At 46.7% G+C, this 21,157-nt stretch overlaps 1 protein-coding gene across 5 annotated transcripts in view; it reads left to right on the forward strand.

Moving 5' to 3' along the window:
* RASSF2 (Ras association domain family member 2) overlaps positions 1 to 18,460 on the forward strand; it is a 33,513-nt gene extending 15,053 nt beyond the window's left edge. For 4 of the 5 annotated variants that reach the window (XM_037147778.2, XM_037147780.2, XM_037147782.2 and 1 more), the window contains exons 2-11: positions 4,224 to 4,314; positions 6,399 to 6,474; positions 8,490 to 8,641; positions 10,921 to 11,009; positions 12,314 to 12,474; positions 13,264 to 13,365; positions 14,363 to 14,414; positions 14,877 to 14,998; positions 16,199 to 16,296; positions 17,673 to 18,460. In XM_037147778.2, coding sequence (XP_037003673.1) covers positions 4,256 to 4,314; positions 6,399 to 6,474; positions 8,490 to 8,641; positions 10,921 to 11,009; positions 12,314 to 12,474; positions 13,264 to 13,365; positions 14,363 to 14,414; positions 14,877 to 14,998; positions 16,199 to 16,296; positions 17,673 to 17,742 — 981 coding nt within the window. In that variant the 5' untranslated portion in view covers positions 4,224 to 4,255 and the 3' untranslated portion in view covers positions 17,743 to 18,460. Of the gene's footprint in view, positions 1 to 711; positions 731 to 4,223; positions 4,315 to 6,398; positions 6,475 to 8,489; positions 8,642 to 10,920; positions 11,010 to 12,313; positions 12,475 to 13,263; positions 13,366 to 14,362; positions 14,415 to 14,876; positions 14,999 to 16,198; positions 16,297 to 17,672 lie in introns of those variants that run through there. The other variant, XM_053671232.1, reaches the window with a different exon arrangement.
* The last annotated feature ends 2,697 nt before the right edge of the window (positions 18,461 to 21,157 follow it).

Below are 21,157 nucleotides of genomic sequence, written 5' to 3' on the forward strand. Positions count from 1 at the left end.
ATGGTAAGTAATGCTGCAGTGAGCATAGGGCTACATATATCTTTTCAAATTAGTGGGTTTTTTCCCCCCTGGATATAACCCCAGAAGTGAAATTGCTGGAATTACATGGCAGCTTTATTTTTAATTTTGTGAGCAACTTCCATACTGTTTTCTGTCGTGGCTGCACCAATCGACAGTCCCACCGAGAGTGCATGCGGGTTCCCTTTTCTCCACCTCCTTGCTAGCACTTGTTGTTTGTTGATTTATTGATGATGGCCTTTCTGACAGGTGTGAGATGGTATCTCATTGTCATTTTAATTGCCTTTTCCTGGTGATTAGTGATGTTGAGCATCTTTTCATATGGCTATTGGCCATTTGTATGTACTCTCTGGAGAAATGTCTATTCAGGTCCTTTGTTCATTTTTAAATTGGAATATTTGGGTTTTTTTTGCTGTTGAGTTATATGAGTTCCTTAAGTATTTTGTATAATAATCACTCCATATATGGTGTGCAAATGTTTTCTCCTATTCTATATGTTCCTTTTTCATTTTGCTGATTGTTTCTTTTGCTATATAGACATTTTTTATCTTGATGTAGTCTCACTTACTTCTGCTTTCGTCGCTTGTGTTTTTGGTGTCACATCCACAAAATTGCTGCCAAGATCAATGCCAAGAAGCTTTTTCTCTATGTTTTCTTTTGCATACAATTTCAAGTTTTACATTTGAGTCTAATCCACTTCAAGTTAATATTGGTAAGTGGTGTAAGATAAGGGCCCAGTTTCATTCTTTTGCATATGGGTATCTAGTCTTTTCCAATATTAAGAGACTACCATTTCACCACTCAGTATCTATGCATGGATTTATTTCTGAACTCTTAATTCTGTTCCATTGGTCTATCTGCCGGCATCATACTGTTTTGCTTACTAGAGCTTTTTAGCGTAGTTTGAAATCAGGAAGTTTGATGTCTCCAGATTTGTTCTTTTTTGTCAGGATTGCTTTGCCTGTTTGAGGCCTTTTGTGGTTCCATACAGATTTAGGATTTTTTTCTATTTCTGTGAAAAATGCCACTGGAATTTTAATAGAAATTATATTGGATCTAGAGTTACCTTTGTGTAATATTGACCTTTTAACAATATTCTTCTGATCCTTGAACATGTGGTATCTTCTCACTTATTTTTGTCTTTGATTTCTTTCATCAATGTTATTTATATAAGTTTAAATGCACAGAAATTTTAATTTCTTGCTTAAGTTTATTCCTAAGTATTTTATTATTTCTGATGCCATTGTAAATAGAATTTTCTTTATTTCTTTTTCAGATAGTTTGTTGTTAGTGTATAAATGTGCAACTGATTTTTATTTGTTGATTTGGTGTGCTGCAACTTGACTGAATTTGTTGATTAAGTATAATAGTTTTTTGGTGGAGTCTTTAAGATTTTTTGTGTATAAGATCATTCAAAGACAGTTTTACTTCTTCTTCCCTGATTTGGATGTCTTTCACTTATTTTTCTAGCCTGATTGCTCTGGTGAAGGTGAGAATGGGTACCCTTATCTGATTCCTGATCTTAGAGGAATAGCTTTGAGTTTTCATCATTGAGTTTCATGTTAGCTCTGGGCTTATCATATCTGACTTTTATTATGTTGAAGTACATTCTTTCTGTACTGAATATGTTGGAACTTTTATCGTGAAAAGATGTTGAATTTTATCAGAGTCCTTTTTTGCATCATCTGATTTTTATTTTTCATTTGATAAATGTGATATATCACATTTATTGATTTACATATGTTAAACCATCCTTACATTCCTGGGATAAATCCCACTGATCATGTTGTACAATCCATTTAATGCACTGTTGCATTCAGTTTGCTAGTATTTTGCTGAGAATTTTCGCACTTATATTCATCAAGCATATTGGCCTATCTTTTTCTGTTTTCTTGTAGTGACTGCCCTTATCTGGCTTTGGTATCAGGGTAATGCTGGTATTGTAAAACAAGTTGAGGAGTGTTCCCTTCTCTTTACTTTTTGGAAGAGTTTCAGAATGATTGGCCTCAATTCTTCTTTAAGTGTTTGGTAGTATTCACCAGTGAAACCGCCTGGGCCTGGGCTTTTCTTTGTTGGGAGGGTTTTTTTTTTTTTTTTTAATGTCTAAATTTCTTCCTCACTTTCTTTTTTTTCTTTTTTAAAAAAATATTTATTTATTTTTAGAGAGAGGGGAAGAGAAGGAGAAAGAGTGGGAAAGAAATATCAATGTGTGGTTGCCTCTCATGTGTCCCCCAGTGGGGACCTGGCCTGCAACCCAGGCATGTGCTCTGACTGGGAATCGAACCTCGATACTCTGGTTCGCAGGCCCGCGCTCAATCCACTGAGCTACACCAGCCAGGGCTGTTGGGAGGTTTTTGATTACTGATTCAATTTTCCTTGTTATTGGTCTGTTCAGACTTTCTGCTTTTTCACAGTTCAGTCTTGGTAGGTTGTATGTTTTTAGGGATTTATCTATTTTTCCAGGTTATCCAGTTTGTTGGTATACAAGCTAAAGGTTTGCTAATTTTGTTTATCTTTTCAGAAAAACAGCTCTTGGTTTCACTTATCTTTTCTATTACTTTTCTGGTTTCTATTTCATTTATGTCTGCTGTGCTCTTTGTTATTTTTTCTGCTAATTTTTGGGCTTAGTTTGTTCCTCCTTTTCTAGTTCCTTGATGTGTAAAAATTAGGTTATTTATTTGACACCTTTATTTTTCATTAATGTAGGTATTTATTGCTATAAACTTTCCTCTTAGAACTACTTTCTCTGGACCTCACAACTTTTGGTATGTTGTGTTTCAATTTTTTGTTTCAAGATAGTTTTGATTTCCTCTAAGATGGGTTGTTGAATGAATAAAAGCGTGTGTAGATGGACAGATGTGCGATAAAGTGAGGATAGTAAATGTTAAGGGTATTCTGCCATGGCTACTCATTATCTTCTTTCCCCAACTTTATGTTTGCAAACCTTCAACTGGATGAAGAAGAGAGAAGACTCAAATAAATAAAATCAGAAACAAAAGAGGAAACATAACAACAGATGCCAGTTTATGTTTGAAAATTATCATAATAAAATATTTGATAAACTTCGGGCACTGCTGTTACCCAGAGGCAGCCAGCCTTTCATTTATGTACATAAATGTACAGCCTGTACATTTATGCACATACGTGCGTGTCGTGTGTTCTCAAGTGGGGCAGTTTAGCTCCCAGGGGACACTTGGTAATGTCCGGAGATACTTTTGATTGTCGTGGCTGGGGAGGTACAGCTGTTGACATCTGGTGGGTAGAGGCTGGGGATGCTGTCAAACACCCCCCAATGCACAGCATAACAAAGAATGATCTAGTCCAAATGTCAACAGTGCTGAAGCTGAGAAATCTTGACATATATATGTATATATACAGACATGTGTGAGACTGTACACAGACATGCATACAGCAGGCTCAAATAATGTATTTCATTCAACGGCATTCTATTATAATGTTAACGAAATGCCTTAGGAACTTAAGTCTCATTTATATCAGTTAGCCTGTGGTAAAATGGTTTCATTATACATGTTTTGCTTAAAGTCACAGAACCTATTGATAACACTGAGGCATGACTGTATATGTGTGTGTGTATGTAATTGAATATCTGAATATATATTTATTTAAATAAATGTATACATATGCATATTTTATGCTTACATATATTTTAAACATTAGTGGGCTTGTAGGTTTGTAACCTGTGTTTTCATGATGTATTGTTATTTTCCCTGTAATTAAATTGCCTTCACAGAATCATATTTTAAAGGTGATTATAGATGTGTAGCTGCAATTTATTGTGCCCAGCATTGTCTGGGCATTTTTAGGCGGTTTACCAACCTTTGTTATTCCTCAGTAGAGTCTGGGCTACCCCTGTCAGATGGATCTCTCTTCTGTGTTGTGAAGGTTCCTTCAGGGAAGACTCGCTGGTTGTCCTTGGAACCAAGTTGGGGGTCAACACTCCCTGTGGCTGGGGCACTCGTCCTGGGGCTCAGGGTTGTCCTATTTCCTTTGGGTGTTCTTTTTTTCCTGAGGCCGTGGCAAGTAGAGCCAACAGCCAGCACTCGTCCTGGGTCACCGTGGGCCTGCCCAAGCTGTGGATCTGGAAAAGGGACAGAGAGTCACGTGCCCCTGGTCCCTGGCCCAAGTTCTGCTGATTCTGAAGGACACAACCTGACTCCAACTCTGTCTTCTCCTTTCAAATATAGGTCTGTCCTTCTGATGAAAAGAGCGAGGAAGAATGGACTACAGCCACCAAACTTCCCTAGTCCCATGTGGAAAAGATAAATACATTTCCAAGTAAGACTTTTTCTGTAGTGTGGTGCCCCCAGTAGCCAGTCCTGTGTGGATGGAAGCTCCTGGCAGAGATGCCTCCTCTGTATCTGAGAGAGCTGGGGCTCTTGTGTGTGTGAAAGAGCTAAGCAAGCAGCTAAGTGTGGACAGTAAGAGCCTCAGCAGGTTGCTGCTCTAGAAAATATGTCCCCAGAGCCTGACCATAGAGACTGAGGTAAAGGGGGCCTTCAAAATATGGCACTTTTGAAAGCTCAAAAGAGATGGCATCCTGGAGGGCTTCCAAGAGGAGGAGTAGTGGAGGCTGCTCACTGTCCTGTCTGTGGTGTCTCCCGGGAGTTCCGGCTGAGTGGAGAACCTGTGCTGCTGCGGTTCCGGCCAAAACGGGCACAGGTGGCCCCTGGCAGGAGGAGACAGTGTCATTGCTTTGTAGGCGCTAAAATCTCTTGAAGTCAGCTTTTGGGCAATGTGACAGGGCTGAGCCAAAACAGACTCCCTCGAATTATAAGTGTCAGGATATATCTTTATATCCAGCACAGGGACGTGCGCATGCTGGCTGCTCTGTGTCTTAACTGAATGTTTACCTTTCCTGAGTCCAAGTTGTGTTATTATTTGAGACGCCTTGGCCATCTACAGACACATGGTGGTGGGAGATCGGGGTCAGTCTCTATTATTTCATGGGTGATTTCCCCGGGGACTTCTACAGACCAGTCATTTTACATCCTATTTTCACATCTCTGTGTTCAAAAGTACCAAACAGTTTTGGGTTTAGGTTATTTGGAGCTACATTTCTTACTAGTTCATTTTAGCTTGTGTAGAATTATTCCAGTTTATCTGGGTTGAGCTTGTCAGGAGCTTCTTAGAATTTCCAGCCAGGGCTTTGACCTCTGGCACAGCACCCCCCCCCCCCCCCCCCACGGAATGGCTGGGTTTGGGAGGACCACACTCCATCACCCCTGTCTGAAAACAGGCGGCAGCACACAGCAGCCTCTTCTAGCTTCCCTTCGCCAAGTCCTCATGCACGCCACACACTTTAACTAAACTTGGTCAGACTATTCTCAGGTTTGACAAGAGCTCGCCCAGACCATGAAGGGCACGAAGCCCTCTCTCTCCCACGCTCAGGAGAGCTGTGTCCTGAAGAAACACCTGGAAAGCAGTGCTTAGGCAGCTAAGAAGGCCTGGGACCAGGCTTTAGAGGGGACTTGTAAGCTACCTAGAATAGAATAAGAAGACAAAAGCATGTAGGATAGAATATTGCCAGGGCCCAGAAGCCCCCTCATGCCCACTCCTAGTCACTACTCCCCAAGGTGAACCACTGTCCTGGTTCAGACACTCATTTCGAACTTTATATAAAGGGAATCATACAAAATCTGCCCTTTCATGTAGCTTTTACTCAACGTAGTATCTGTGAGGTTCATCTACGTTGTGCGTAGTTTATTCATATTCTCATTGCCATTTAACCTTCTGTTGTGTGACTGTAGCTGCCTTTATTCATCCATTCCACTATTGATGGGAGTTTGTAAGTTTTTAATCATGTGATAAGGTCATGTCCATGAAGCATAAGTCAGTGGGACCAGACCTGTCCCTTTTAACTTTCTTAAAAGCCTAGAAGTTTCTGAGTCTTGTGAAAAAAGCCTGCAGGGACTGTCCTCTCCTGACTCCCAGCGTGCGTGAAGGGGGGAAGGCTGAGAGGCAGGAGACACCCTGCCTGTGGGTCTGAAGTGTGGTTGCCTCCGTGAACCTGTGGCTTAGTACGGACTGCTTACATAGCCTGGGTGTGAGGAGTATGGCCAGAGCTGCCCTCTTTCTCCAGGGGAGGAAAAACTAAGGAGAAACCTTCCTTGGTTTTCTAGAGTTACTTTTCTTTCACCTTCAGTCTATTCTAGGTAGTCTTTACTCTTGATCTTGATCCTGGGGGAAGTGGTGATGGGGGTGGTCGTAGGACCCCGTATGTGTGCATGTACACCCCTGTGGACAAGCACCCAGACTGGGGTGACTGAGAGCCAGGTTAGAGGTGAGGAAAGAGGGAACAACTGCATTACAAGTGGCTTCGGCTAAGACTGTTAACACCTCTCATATTTCTTTCCCCTCAGGAATGAACTCCTCCTGCATCTGAAGACCTACAACTTGTACTATGAAGGCCAGAATTTGCAGCTCCGACACCGCGAGGTGAGGGGTCCGCAGGGGAGGTTCCCTCCCTGGGGGGCCAGCCCAGTCTTTGCCTCCATGTGTCCAGGGTCTGAGGGGCCCTGGGTCCTGGGTCCCTGTCCCTCCTGCCACAGTGAGTGGCTTCTCCTTTAGGATATTAACAGGAGAACCTGGTGTTCTTTGGAAGGAGACCCCCAGGTTCAAAGTTGTTCCAGGAAGGGTGAGCTTTTCTGGTCCAGAGACGTGCCTTGGATATGAGGCTGCACCAGCATCCGCTCACTGAGGGGACCTCTCCAAAGGGAGCCTTTTGTGAAATGAGCCTTTCAGATGGCTCTCAAGCAGGCTTCTTCATTTGGGCAATTCAGGAACCTTCCCAGTCCTCTGTTTACACATTTGGGCCCATGTCTTATTGTTGCAACAATGAGACAACCACCTACGCTCTGCTGGTTCCCCTCACTTTTCTCCACAACTGCAGCAGGCTTCTTAGGGTGCCTTCTTGGAATGGCATTTGTTTTCCAGCTGTCTTTCCCCAGCCCCCATCCTACATCTAAGCTTACTCATCCTGTATCCATTTCTGTAAAGCTGTTATCAGATGGATGAGAGCCCTGTAAGGAGCCTGGCAGAGTAATTTATACTCAAGTGTTCTTGACTGATAAGAAGGTCTGTGTAATACCCTTCTAAACACATTTTCAGGTTATCAAGCTATGGTGATTTAAACCATAGAAAAAGATATGAGATGGTAGAATTTCAGCTACTACAGCAGACTGTTGCAGATACTATGTGGATGCAGTAACCCTTTCTGTGTCCCTCAAACAAGTCAGCTCAGGCAAAGCCCTACTTTGGGTTAAATTCTGTGCTGTAAGAATGTAATATAAAGTAATGATGCCAGCCTTGACCACCTAGAAGGCCATAGATGCAGTTGGTACTTAAATAAACTCTTTCTCCCTGAGATACACAAATGTCCTCAAGTTGCTCAGCTCCTCTCCTGCATTCTTGTATTCCCCCTCCCTCTCTAAGAATGATCTGGGTCTCAGATTAGTTGCCCGCTGGTCAGGTATCATTTTCATCCACGGGGCTTGTCCTGAAGATGTGTCCGAGGCTTAGGTCTGATGTCTGTGGGCCCTGCCCAAAAAGGTTTTTCTGAGGCTTGGGAAAGAAAGCCTGACTGTTTCAGGCGCTGACCTCAAAGCTTCTACTGATTAGTGGCTGGGCCATTAACAAGATCTTTGTCCTTAATTAGCTTTTTTGAGGTGTGTCCTATGGGAGGAATTCTCAAAATGCTTGGTGATTAAAGAGTTTTATGGTCATAAATGAGATCCATTTCTCTGAATTACACAAATGCCCTTAGAAGGGTTTCACATTTACCTTCTTACTGGGGAATCACCTTTGAGTATAAATTGGAATTCTTGCAAGATTTATTCACCTCTTGGAGAGTTGCATTGTAGCACATTAGCTCACTATGGGCTCTGGGGAGTTCTGCTGTTAAGAAATCTGAGCAACACAACATCTCCCAACTCATGTTGACTCAACATCCCTTTTAAGGTGACAACTGATTGGTAGAGGATTCTGTATTCTCTATTCTGCTAGAATATTCTGCTATATATTCCCTAGAGTAAACTTGGGGAACTATTACTTTAAAACTCCTTCACCCAGCAGGTCAATTGCTAAACATATGTTGTAGCTAAAGACATCATTTTCCATAGAAGAGGAGGGGAAAATAGTTAATTCTGATAGGAAGGCTAGTCTCGCACTACTTTAAGAGATGTATTCGTCTTTCTTTGAAGTCAGTAGTGTAAAAACACCCCATTTTTATAATTTGCACATGTGTACTTGAGTTTCCAGGCAACTTGTGTGCTGACGTGCGAGGTCCCCTTCATGGCCTCAGGGTAGTTTACGGTGGAGGGTGCATTGGAGCTGGGTGTGAATCTAGCTCATCCAGGACTTCTGTTCAGGATGCTGTCCGTGGCCCCCAGCCTGGTGCTGGCTTCTCCTGGGCTTTTCTTCTGGACTCACCGCACCAATTGCTTTGTGGGCAGGAAGAAGATGAGTTCATCGTGGAGGGGCTGCTGAACATCTCCTGGGGGCTGCGCCGGCCCATCCGTCTGCAGATGCAGGATGACAATGAGCGCATTCGCCCCCCTCCTTCCTCCTCCTCCTGGCACTCTGGCTGTAACTTGGGGGCTCAGGGGTGAGTAAGGACTAGGGGCGTCTGGGGGTTTGTGTGTTCTTGAGCAGGTAGATGCCACCTTCTTCCAGCCAGCCTTGACCCCAGCTCCTGTCCTACCTGTTCTGCTCTGGGAAGAGGAGAAAGGGGCAGGCATTGGTGTGATGAGGCTCCCACCCCTGTCACCAGTTACTGAGTGACAGTCAGATACAGAGGGGAGACACTGAGTCAGAGAGAAGCATCAAAGCCTGCTGAGCAGTGTCCTGCCTGGTGGAGAATTCCCAAGGCTCTGACAGGCATTGGTAGCGGCCAGCCAGGCTCAGCCTGTACATTTCTGACAGGACACCTGATACTGCAGCATCTTCCCTGCCTTGGACCATGCCATAGAAAGACCCTGCACTGGAGACATTTAGGGCTCAAACCTTCAGACTAGAGCTTTCCATGTCTTGGGAAAACCCGGAAGGGAGTATCAGACCCCGTTCGAGCCAGCCAAGCTGGGTGTGTGATGGTGTGTAATGGTCAGTAGTCTGGGAGGCCCTCTCTTCTGAGTCCCCACTGGAAGATCTGCAAAGACTGAGCCTACTCCCCTCCTCCCTCCACCACCAAATGAGTAGCTAAGTGCCTCTAGTAAGGCACACCCTCCTGACTGTCTTTCTGGGAGTTCAGTTTTTAGGGTCAAGTGACTCGCCTGTTTCATCTTGAAACTTGCTGATGCTGCCTTCTGACCAGAGCACGGGTTGAGCAGGCCAGTCTCAGCCAAAACCACAGTGATGATGGTTTCTCTGTTTTAAATGAGAACCAAGCCTTCTCTGTTTGCCACACCGAACGTTTTGTCCAACTCCACAGCCGAAGCTATCTTTCTCGAAGCTGAGAGGGACCTACATTGTGGCCAAGCCCTGGAGCTGATCTGGTTGTTTTCTAAGAGCATTTAAGGAGAAAAGTTTTTTGTCCATCCCACCAGATGCTGGAATGCCCACCCGCGGCTCTTCGGTTTCATCTCTTTTTGCTGTTTTCACACTCTGCTTTGCATTCAGCTCTTTTACTGTACTCGATTTCCAATGGGCCAAACTTTCCGCAGCCCCACCCGACTCCCAGACTAGGTTACATTCCATTCCCTAAGTGAGAGGATTTCTGGAATTTCACTAGACCACGTGGCCTGTGGCTGGGCCTGCTAAAGGGTCCTCTACACACTTGTGTCTTTTCCCGTCCCTGTGGCATCAACCTGGTGGTTGGTTGGTTCTTGAAACCTGCACATACTGTGAGTTTTCAGAATGTAAATCATGTCATCCCAGATGCCTGTGATAATGCAGTGAATGCCTGGACCACTGTGTTAAGAAGGATGCTGAGACCAGTTTCTGCTTCAGCGAGAAAGAGCTTTGGACAAAGGAGGAGTGGGTGCTGAGTGTCCACCATTCCCGAGAGGCTCTGACTGGTTCCATTCTGGGGTCAGAAGCCACAGGTTATACTACAACAGGAAGTTCCATTAGATTTTTCCGTTTTAATTCTTCCCTTAAAACTATCATCCCCTGAACATGGTTCTGTCTATCTTCTGGGTCCCAGTGAGCCTACGTTCTTCTCACCACGGGATGGTCCTCATTGTTATGCATGGTTTTCCTTTCTGGCCAAATCCTCTGTTGATTTCTGGTGTGTTTATTGAGCTGCTCCCGTTGTCCTTTTTGGCTTTGAGGAGTTATTTACCAGTCATCGTGGCAACGGCAGGTCTCGGCTCAGACGGCCTGCCTGAGGCCCTTTCTCCAGCGTGGTTCAAGAGCTCAGTCCCTGCAACCCTGAGAACACCACCACCAGCGCCCCTTCCAAAGCTGCCCTGACCCTTGTGGCATCTGACCTGTTACTTTCCATTCCTCTTTGATGCCAAAGCAATTTCTGAGTTATTTCTCCAACAGAAGTGGATCAGAACTGGAACCTTGTCCTGAGAAATAAATGGCCATTATAGGGGATTTCCAAATAAGCTACAGAAGCCACATGTGCTTAGAAATTCAGCGCAGGCAACACATGAGTTTTGTTCTTTGTGATTCTCCAGCCTGGCCCTGATGAATTGGGTGCTTCTGCGGCTGCAGCTGCTGGGACTGAGTGTCTTCTCTCTCCAGACTTCCCCCTCCTCACCCAGTCCTCAGCCTGGAGCTGGCCCAGCCTCCTGGGGCAGTCAGCCAGCCCATCCAAATCCTTCATCCCCAGCCTGGCGCTAGCAGAGTGCTCCCTGTGCAGAAGTGGGGTGGGGTGGGAGTGGGCGTGTCTCCCCACAGGGGCCGAACCAGACTCTCTTGTCCGTTCTCTGCCCCCAGCACCATCCTGAAGCCCCTCACCATGCCCGACATTCAGATCACAGAGGTGGACGCTGCAGCCGAGAGTGACCAGACATCCAGCCCCACAGGTACATGCGTGGTGGAAGGACCGCCAGCTTGGGGCCAACTGCTGTATGAAGACTAATGCAATAGATGTTGTAAACGGCTATGTAGTTTCTGAGTAAATAAAATCCACATGATTCAGGATTCAAAAATATTAAAAAGAATTTAAAGGTTTTCATTTCATCTCCTATATTTTGCTGCGTATAATGTGCACTTTGTTGCCCAGATTTTTGAGGGCAAAATAAGGATGCACATCATAGATAGGTAGCACCTGAAATACTTTGTGTCTTTTCCTTTGTTTTATAATGATTTGTTACATAAAATTTCTTGTACCGTAATATGTTCAAAAGCCAATGCTAAAATTCCTTTACAATACAAAAAAACAAGTATCTGCATATAAATAAATAAAAAATAGAAACAAAAGATCTTTTTCCTGAAAGTTTGGGCTAAAAACTTGGGTGCGCACTACACATGGCCAAGTACGCTCCTCAGCATCACAGTTCACTCCATAGAGGCCACCTAAAGGCACACCTCCCGAGATACGCTTCACAAATAGAAGCAAGTACGCACCCACAAAGCTGTGTCGTTGGATGGATTTCTTTCCTTCCCCCTTTCACATAAGTGGTAGTGTTTGCACACCTCTGTTTCTGTTTATCACTTTATCTTAGGGACGGTGCCATACAAATCCATAAGGAACATCTGCGTTCTTCATAGCTCTGCAGTGTTCCATTGTGTGGAAAAATGACCGCTTCTGTAATCGCTCCCTACTGATACGTGTTTAAGTCATTACCGGTCCTTTGCTATGACAAACAAGGTTGCAGTCAGTGGCCTTGCTGATGTGTCATTTCACTCATTTGCCAGTATCTGCAGGGTTCTTCCAGGCGGCATTGCTGAGCCGGAGGCTGTGTATGTTTGCAATTTTGACAGTCAGTTTGCGATATCTTGCAAGCCCTTGTGTCCTGCTTATCCTGTGCCTGGCACTGTTCTAAGTGCTCTCCACGAATTAGCCCATTTAAACCCTCACAACAATGCCAGGACGTGAGGTCTATTATTATCCCCATTTTATAGATTAGGAAACTGAGGCAACAGAGGTTAATGTTATATAGGAATGGTGAGTTGGAATGTGAGTCTGTGCTCTGAACCTCGTCCCTGTATTGCTTCTCAGTGAAGTTTGTATTGTGTTTTTCCCCCAGCAGGAAATACTGATTTTATGAAATATGTTTTGGGGAGGTGGTGGGTGCTGTAGTGTTGGCCACCAAGAGGGTACCATGTGCAAACTGCCACATGCTGGGCCCAGGCAGACGGAGCTCCCTTCCCCCTCCCCTCCCAGACTCCAGAGGCCTGAAGCCCCTGCAGGAAGATACCCCGCAGCTGATGCGTACACGCAGTGATGTTGGGGTGCGTCGCCGGGGCAACGTGAGGACACCCAGTGACCAGCGGCGAATCAGACGCCACCGCTTCTCCATCAATGGCCATTTCTACAACCACAAGGTAGGGGGGATAGGGTGGTGTGGGGCAGGGGGCTGGGGAGCAGCCTGAAGGAGGGCAAAGCCCCTTCCTAAGCAGCTGCCACTTTAGGGCTACGGACACCTGGGAAGCCAAGTGTTTGCTGTTCAGTCTTTGAGTTGTGGGTGGGCTGCTGGCTCTGTGAGGAATGAGGGATCCCAGGTCAGAAGACGCCCCAGGTGGTGGGCGAGAGGACCCACAGACGCCCTCTGTCAGATACCAGCCAATCCCTGTGTTACTCTCTTCCTGCTCCGGGTACCTCCCAGCTGCTGTGTGGTCCGACTTTTCCGTGAGCTAAGGGCAGCCCCCCAAGCAAAGCTGTGAGACTCAGAAGAGGGGGCATCAGGAGCCCACCTGCCCCACCACAGTTAGCTGACTCTCCTTCTCTCCTGCTGCCTGGTTCAAATCTGGCCTCAGAAGCAGGTGTATCGTGGGAAAGTGGTCAGCGACCTCCTCATGTTGAAGTTGCAGTGGAAGGGACTTTGTGTGTCTTTTATTGGGAGGGAGGGCCTTTCTTATTTAGTCTTATTCCCCCTCCCCAGCCCTGCCATTGGAGATCTTAGACCTGTTGAGCTCCTGACTTAGGCAAAGCTGAGGGCTCTTGGTTGACATCAAAGCCCAGTGCTTGCCAGGCTATTTGGAAGCTGTTAGGGAGCACAGCTTGAGTGTGATCATCCCTGTGCCCTTTACCCCAGGTAACGGGGTGGGGTTCCTGGGTGTTAGACCCCGTCCTTGTCCCCACTCCCACCCTGAGCTGGGCCCCTCTGTTGGCAGACGTCGGTGTTTACCCCGGCCTACGGCTCCATCACCAACGTCCGCATCAACAGCACCATGACCACCCCGCAGGTCCTCAAGCTGCTGCTCAACAAGTTTAAGGCAAGTTCCCTCTGCTGGTTGGCTGCAACGGGCAGCAGGTGTGCCCTGGGGGCCCCAGAGGTATAGAGGTGGGGGCTGTGGAGAGCATGTGGTAAGGGGGACACCATGCAGAAGTTTGGGTTTTTCAGACCCGGGCATCAACATCACATGGTAGCATGTTAGAGAGGCAGCTTCTCGGGCCCCACCCCTGAGTCAGACTGGCTGAACCCGGAGATCAGAGGTGAGGTCAGGGAACCGGCTCTGCCAAGCTTGTAGGGAATTCTGGTGCCGCAGGAGCCTGAGCAGCACCAGCCCTCGGGGCTTTATGGGCCACTGGAAGGGTCGTGGGCCTGACAACCAGTCTGGGGTCCTGTGCACAGATTAACTTCTGGAATACAGTTGGGGAACCTCCTTTGAAAATGGACCTTCAATAGATGCGCAAGTTACGGTGCATGAGCATTTTAAAAGTCCTGTTACTGTTGTGTGTTTTCCACAGTCCCTTTCCTATAAGTCTTTGGGAGACCAGGTATTCCTATTTTAATGGAAGCCAGTGTTCCTGAGGGGTCTAGGGGCACAGGCTCTGGATTCAAGTCCCCATTCATCACCTACCCGCTGGTTGGATGAGTTGGGCAAGTTACTTAAGTTCTCTGTGCTTCTAAAAAAATAAAAATTAAAATTAAAAAAATAAAATAAAAAAAAGTTCTCTGTGCTTCTGCTCCCTCATCTGTAAAATGAGGATAACAGGACCCCATTATGGGGTTTTTGTATTCAGCAAATTAAAATTAAGGTGTGTAGAAACGGCTCACCCAGTCCAATAAATGTGAGCCCTTATCTGTTATTATTGATAACATTACCAGCTGTCCCTGTTCCGTATCACTTCTGAGAGCTTCAGGTAAATAGCCCTCCCCAGAAAAAAGCCTAAAATCTACTTAGCTTTGCAGTGAGATAAGGCAGGAATGGCTCAAAGTTCACACATGTAATACCTGCTTTTAGCGAGCATCTTTTGCTTCTGATTCAGATTGAGAATTCGGCGGAGGAGTTTGCTTTGTACGTGGTCCATACCAGCGGTGGTAAGTCTGAAGAACACAGTGTGCTTTGAAGACTTTGAATTAACTCAAAATAGCAAGTTAAAAAACAAAACAAAATACCCTCTGCCTCATTTGCTTCTTGTTTGGAAACTTTCAAATGCCATTTGCCTCTCAGACTGATGGAATGTCATGTGTGGTCAGTAAACACACCCTGAAACTAACTGAAAGAAACTGATTTTCCCGAGAGACAGATAAAACTAATGCTTCCATTGCAGCATCTTCCAAAGTGTTTGAGGCACGGAAGTACTGTTGGGGAGGGAGGAGATGGAACATTTGCTTTAAGCTGTACCTTTTGAATTGTTCATTTGCAAATCAGTCTCCCGACTTGTATGGCCACATCTCCTAAGGTGCCTGGTCCATTTGGGCCCCTGAGTTGACTCCTACTTATGGTGACAAAGGCCTCAGGCCAAACTCAGGGCTGCTCCTGGCTGTGTGTGGTTCCAGAAAAACAGAAGCTGAAGAACACCGATTACCCGCTGATTGCCCGAATCCTGCAGGGCCCGTGTGAGCAGGTCTCCAAGGTGTTCCTTATGGAGAAGGACCAGGTGGAGGAGGTCACCTATGACGTGAGTCCTTTTTTAGTCAATGGGCTGTCCTCAGGGGGGTGGGGGTTTGGTCGAGTTACCTGCAGCTGGGGTATAGCTTGACTTTTGGCCAAGGACTGTGCCCCATTTCATTGCCGTTCCTCAATGCAAGATTCTGTTGAAGAAGTAGTGGCCATGGGGCCAGGGGAGCAGATGCAGCGGCTAGGATGAGGGCGGGCCTGTGAGAGTCGTGGGAGGAATGTTCAGGCACAAAGTGATTTCCATGGAGAAGTAAATGTCTCGAGCCTTTCTGGGGTACTATACGATGGCTGAGAAGTTCCTGCAAACTCTCTCTTAGCAGCTTCAAGGAGTGTATTAGTCAGTTTCTGTTACAGTGAGAAACATCCCCAAATCATAGCCACTGATGACAGCAGGCGTTTACTTTTTGCTCAGGATTCTGCAGGCTGTTAGCAGCAGCTCTGCTGTAGGCTAGGGGTTGAGGGTCTGCATTGCATGTCTTATTCAGAGACCCAGGCTTAGGGGGCAGTCACTACCGGAGTATGCTTCTCATGGCAGATGGCTGGAGTGCAAGAGACCAGGCCAAACCATTTGAACTCATTTCAAGCCTCTACACAGACTTGCTCTATGTCGTCCATAACATTCCACTGACCAAAGCCAAGTCCAAAACGAAGAGGTTGCAGAAATGTACTTCTTCCCTGAAGAAGAGTGGATAGAGTAGGGTAGGGATCCTGGTGGGGAAGGAAGGAATGGTTGATTAACTTCAGCTCACCTGGAAGCCACATCACCCCCACGGCCTCGCAGGATCAAGTTCACATTTGGATGCCTGCTTGAGACACGGCCATCATTCTGAGTCATGGTGCCTTAAATTCTCTCAGGGGAGAGCAGAGAGGTATATGAAATATCATGGGTTCAGGTCTTTCTCTGCATCATGGAATCAGGACCAGGTGCTGTTCCGTGTTAGACATCACCTCAGCAGGGACTGGATATGTGAGATGACAAGTGAGAGGTAATGACAGTGTATCGCGTGAATAAAGGGGTCTTCACTGTGGAGTCCTTGCCAGCCTTGAGAAGAATGAGGCTTGGCTCCTGCCTTTAAGGAAATCCTGGATTAAGGCAGAAATAGATTTCCTGGAGCTTTGTGCCTTATGTGAGAGAGACTCCAGAAGGCATTGGAATAATCCCGGGAAGGGGCACGCATGCCAACTTCTTCTTCCTCCCCAGGTGGCCCAGTATATAAAGTTCGAGATGCCTGTCCTTAAAAGCTTCATTCAAAAGCTCCAAGAGGAGGAAGATCGGGAAGTAAAGAAGCTGATGCGCAAGTGAGCAGGGCCCCCAGGTGGTTGGTTGGGCTTCCCCTGGGGCCTCCCCTAAGAGGGCTCTCTGTTCAGGTAGGTGCCTTACATGGTGCTGAGCAGCTGCATGGGCCTGGGTCTTAGGGACCTGCTTCAGGGGCCTTCCCATTGGTGAATCCACATTGCAGATGGGGACACAAAACTTCAGTGTCTTGGCCTCGCTGCTTCTCATGTCAGCTTCTCACTTTGATGTGAAACATAAAGATGTTCTGGGGCTTTGGCAAGGCTGCCTCAGCAGCGCAGGTGGTCTGAGCAAGCCACCTCTGAAGTCCCTTTCTCGCACCCTTCTTCCCTTTTTTACATTTCTTTGATGGAAACAGCATTTGGGTTGACAAGTCCAGTAAAACTTCTCTCTGGAGAGGATTTTATGATTTTTATTTTTGCTATCCATGGTCCTAAGTTAGAACAGTTGATTCATTTTTGCCACTACAGAATAAAGCCAATGCTATAGTTTCTGTATCAACGATAATAACTAGTAGGATAGCCGTTGACATTTATTGAACATTTACAATGGGCCAAACTTTAAAAACAGCTTTCGCTGTGCAATGCAAAGACCTGAACGTGAGGAATGTCCCCTTTAGCCGTGCACAGGGACTTGGCATTGCCGTAGTTCAGGGAAGGGGTGGGGATACTGCATCACTAACGAGCCATGGGCCTCCCTGCCTGGGAGCTGCTATGGCATCGACTGCAAAACGCAGGCACTGACATTAGGTTGAACCACGTGAAGCTGTCATTTTTGCAGCACTCTCATAATGGTCAAATAATGGTAATTTCACGTGGGCTAGCCTAGGTGAGGGTTGTACAGGGTCCGGCAGGAATAAGGCTTACTTGAGCGTGGTTGGTAGGGAGCGTGAATGTCTCACAGGAAATGGACAGCAATTCGAACATTTCACCAAAAATGTCACATGGCATGCTCGAGTGTGATATTGTTATGTTACAGAATTACATGCTTATGATTTTGCAATAGAAGATTTTGTAATGAAAACAGGGTGTTCTTTGTGCCGGACCCTGTCTTTACTATGCACGTGAAGGACTGTTCATAGTGCCTTGGGCATAGTAAGCACTCAGCTAATGGGACCCTTATTATTGTTTCTGATTTGGCCTTTTCATCCTTCTTAGCCAGACTTTCTAATTATAGTGAAATAATCCAGTTTGGAGTTAGCCTCGTCAGTCCTTCTTATCCTGTTGTGGGAATGAACACAGCGGCCGAGTGGCTATAGAGGGCCAGTGGCAGAAGCAACGGGATAGAGCAGTTGCCCACACTGTGACCTGGGCTGGGAAGCAGGGCTGAGCGGAGGTGCGTGTTGCCCTCTGCTCTCCACCACAGCTGTTTCTGTCCCCAGGTACACCGTGCTACGGCTAATGATTCGGCAGAGGCTGGAGGAGATAGCCGAGGCCCCAGAAACAATCTGAGCCACAAGAAGGAGGGGATCCAGACACCATTTGGATCACCATTGACATGAGAAGACCCGCAGGAAGCTGGGTGCCTTCCTTCCACAGAAACATTGAAAAACCTCTTCAGCTCCAGGACGGAGAAGCCAGCAGAAAGCTCCGCATCTTTGGATCCCTGCTCTTTTCCTTTCTTTCATTTACAAGGACTTCTGATTTTTGTTATTAGGAGGACCCAAAATGTGTCTGTGCATGCACACACACATCCGCACACGTGTGCACACATATACATGTCCACGTGCCTACCTGATATTCACATGCAATTAAATTCCAAGCAACCAGCACAAGTGCCGTGAGGCTAGTGGATGGGCTACTCACGGGCAAGAAAATCAGGGGAGGCACCCGTCTGAGGGGTTTCAGGCTGAAGGAGATTTCTCTCCTCAAATGCCTGGGAGCAGCCACACGTGTCTGCCCACGTTGGGAAGCGGGAGGCAGCTCAGTGAGCTCCCGTGCTAGTAGAGATTCTCCCTGTACGCCCAGAAAGATGTGTGACTGTGAGAGCCTTGGAAACAAACAAGACCACAGCCCCTTGCACTTGGGGCTGGTCTCATGGAAAGAGAAAAAGATAAACCATCAGTGGGGTAAATGCAATAAGCCCGCGTTTTTACACTGGAAACTTTGATTTTGAATAACAAAGATGTATGTGGTAATCTCTGTGGGTGCCCATAAAGAATGGATTCTGCCTCTGTCCTCACCTCTGTGGCCACCCCTAGGAGCCTGGTGGGGCATCTGCTTTCTTTCAGCACACAGGCTCTCTGGTGCCTCCTTGAGGTGAAGGAAGGATCTCATGAAACAGACCTCACTGGCTTGCACTTGGCACTGGCTAGCTAGTGTGACCGAGACCTGGGCTTGCTCTGGGGTGTGGCTGGAAAGTGAGCCTCCTTGGGGAAGTGTAGAGGCTCCTTGCAGACATGACAAGTGCCTATGAGCCCAGCCCACTTTCACATCAGCAGGGGGTCTTTCTGTACTTGAAGCTGCACTTCTGTGTGTTTGAAGCCAAGGCTTTGTTCTTCCCGAGGCTGGATGCTAGCAAGTCACCCGCCCTGTGGAGATGGACTCCAAGAACAAGGACTTGACTGAGTTTGGGGGTGGGTTCAGGGAAGCACTTTGGGTTGCCCCGTGAAGGTGAAGAGGGAGGACGGAGCTTCTTTTGCAGCTTCCCTGAGCAGCCCCCCTCGGTGATCTTTAGGGCAGACCCTAGTTAGGGGAAAAGGGCAGGGACAGTTTGACCCCTCTGCCCTCCATCGGGAAGATGCCAGGCAGCTGGATGCCAGTGCGGCTGATACTGTTTGAAGAAGGGCAGGCAGGTGCTTGGGGCAGGGCACCTGGCTGTGGAGATCAACAAGCACAGCCAGGAGCTCTTGACAGCAGACGACTGTGGGCCTCATTGGGGAAGGGACGTTCCTCATCTTTCCTCCACCTCCTCTCCAAGAATGGTTTCAGAGCTGGCCAGTCGAAGAAAGAAGAACCATTCATTGGTACCTGCCCAATCAATGGAAGGTAATCTTTGCAGTAGACCTGTTCCCGCCCCAGGCACCCTCCTACTCCCGTCCCACTGCTCTGGCCTTTGTGGCCTCTTTAGACGGCTCACAGTGTGGGTCTTATTGTTGACTTTCAAAAAGATGGCATGCTGCCACCTGGCATTTTCCCAGGGGTCTCTTAGCAAGCCTCCCTCTTCTGTGGGGACAGCACCAACAGCCCAGTGGGGTGTGGACTGAAAATCCGGAGGGCCTTAGTCGCAATCACACACCACGGTGGGCTTTGCAAAATGCACAGACTTGGGGAAAAGGGTGGAGGGGAGGCTTCCTTTGTTACCGGTGGGAAAGAGCAGTGTGTAAGTGCAAACATAACTTCCTGAGTTTTGCATTTGAGAAAATGACTTGGGAAACATCTCTTCCAGTTATTTTTATGTTGGATACTCAAAGCCTTGACCCCAATAATTCTCCCTGAAGGGCCAGGGAGAAGAATTTCCACTAGGAAAATACTAACTGCTAACTTTTACTGGTCAGCCTTTTCTGGTTTGTAAAAGCTCCCTTTAATTTGCACTAGCACCGTGATAGTGTTAAATGTAAAATGGCAGGCTTGCTGGGTCACTTTCTAAGAAAGTGCTGGGCAAACTCTGCTCTATAAAGATGGGGTGTTGGGGTGGAAATGAGGGAAAACCATATTTTACACAGTACGCATTCCATTTAATGCAGGCCACGCATTTCCAAACTGGGCCACTCTACTTAGAGATCATTTCCCACATCCTAATAACCTGATCAGGATGTATGAAGTTTTTTGAAACAGCAGCAGCTGAAACAGACACTTCTCCACAGGGTGGAGCAGGATTTTCTCATTGGTATCAGATAGTCCTGCGGCTTTGAACTTCTCAACTGATTTGTATGGGTTTATGTAATTGCGTGCAATGAACCTGAAAGCATGTGAAGAACAAAGGCCAATTTATAGGATTTTTCCTTAATTTACGTAAAGCAGTTTTATAGCCACAACTGCTTTCTTTTGCCAGGGGCTTATGTTACAAGGTGATCAAATGAAGAAACACCTGAGTCCATCTGGCTGGGAAGGGTGTCCGTCCCCCCAGGTGGTGGTGGAATTAAGCACAAGATCACGTTCTCTGTGATCACATTAGTGGGAAGGTGATGAGTTAAATGGGGTGTGTGGGGGGAGGGCAGGGTTATCCGGGGGAGGGACCGAAAGCACAAAGGATGGGCGTACTGAGTAAGCTGGAGAGCACACTGGTCCCCAGGCTGGACAGACTTTAGGACTTGAGACTGAGGTGTGAGGATCTCAGATAAGCCACTCATCCATGTGAAAATTGTTGAGACTGAGGTTGAGATTTTGGTCTGAGACTTCGAGAAGTATTTTCACCCTTCTCCCTACGGTGGTGGAGGGGTAGCGGGGATCAACCTGCACTCTCTCCTAGAAATCTCCAGGTAAAGACATTTCATCATCAGTGCAGACGAGACTTCAGCACGTAATGACAAATAACTGTTCTCCGACAAAAAAGACGTCTTGGCGAAAATTCTTTTCTGTGGAGTTGGGTAGTTATTTCAGAGTGTCAGGAGGGTGGAATGGACCACAGAAGGGCAAGAAGCTCTTTTAAGAAAAGAAAAGATCTCTCTCTAAAAAAAGGAGAAGTTATTTCAGAGCTCTGGGGCATGGAGAAGAGAACATGGTGTCACGCATGCATCTCCAAAACAGAAATTTCTGTCTGAATAAGGGAATTTCAGAGTTTCATAGTGACCAAAGCATGATGTGGGGGTGGGACAGGAGACAGAAGAGATGTCTTCCAGCCCCCAGAGGCAGCGGCATGAATTTTTGAGAATCTGCTTAACTAGTTTTACACAAAGTCGTGCTTGAATCAGATGAGATAGGAAAA

Source organism: Artibeus jamaicensis, unplaced genomic scaffold, assembly GCF_021234435.1.
Source record: "Artibeus jamaicensis isolate MK-2021 breed Jamaican fruit bat unplaced genomic scaffold, CSHL_Jam_final contig_685, whole genome shotgun sequence".
Lineage (NCBI taxonomy): Eukaryota > Metazoa > Chordata > Mammalia > Chiroptera > Phyllostomidae > Artibeus > Artibeus jamaicensis.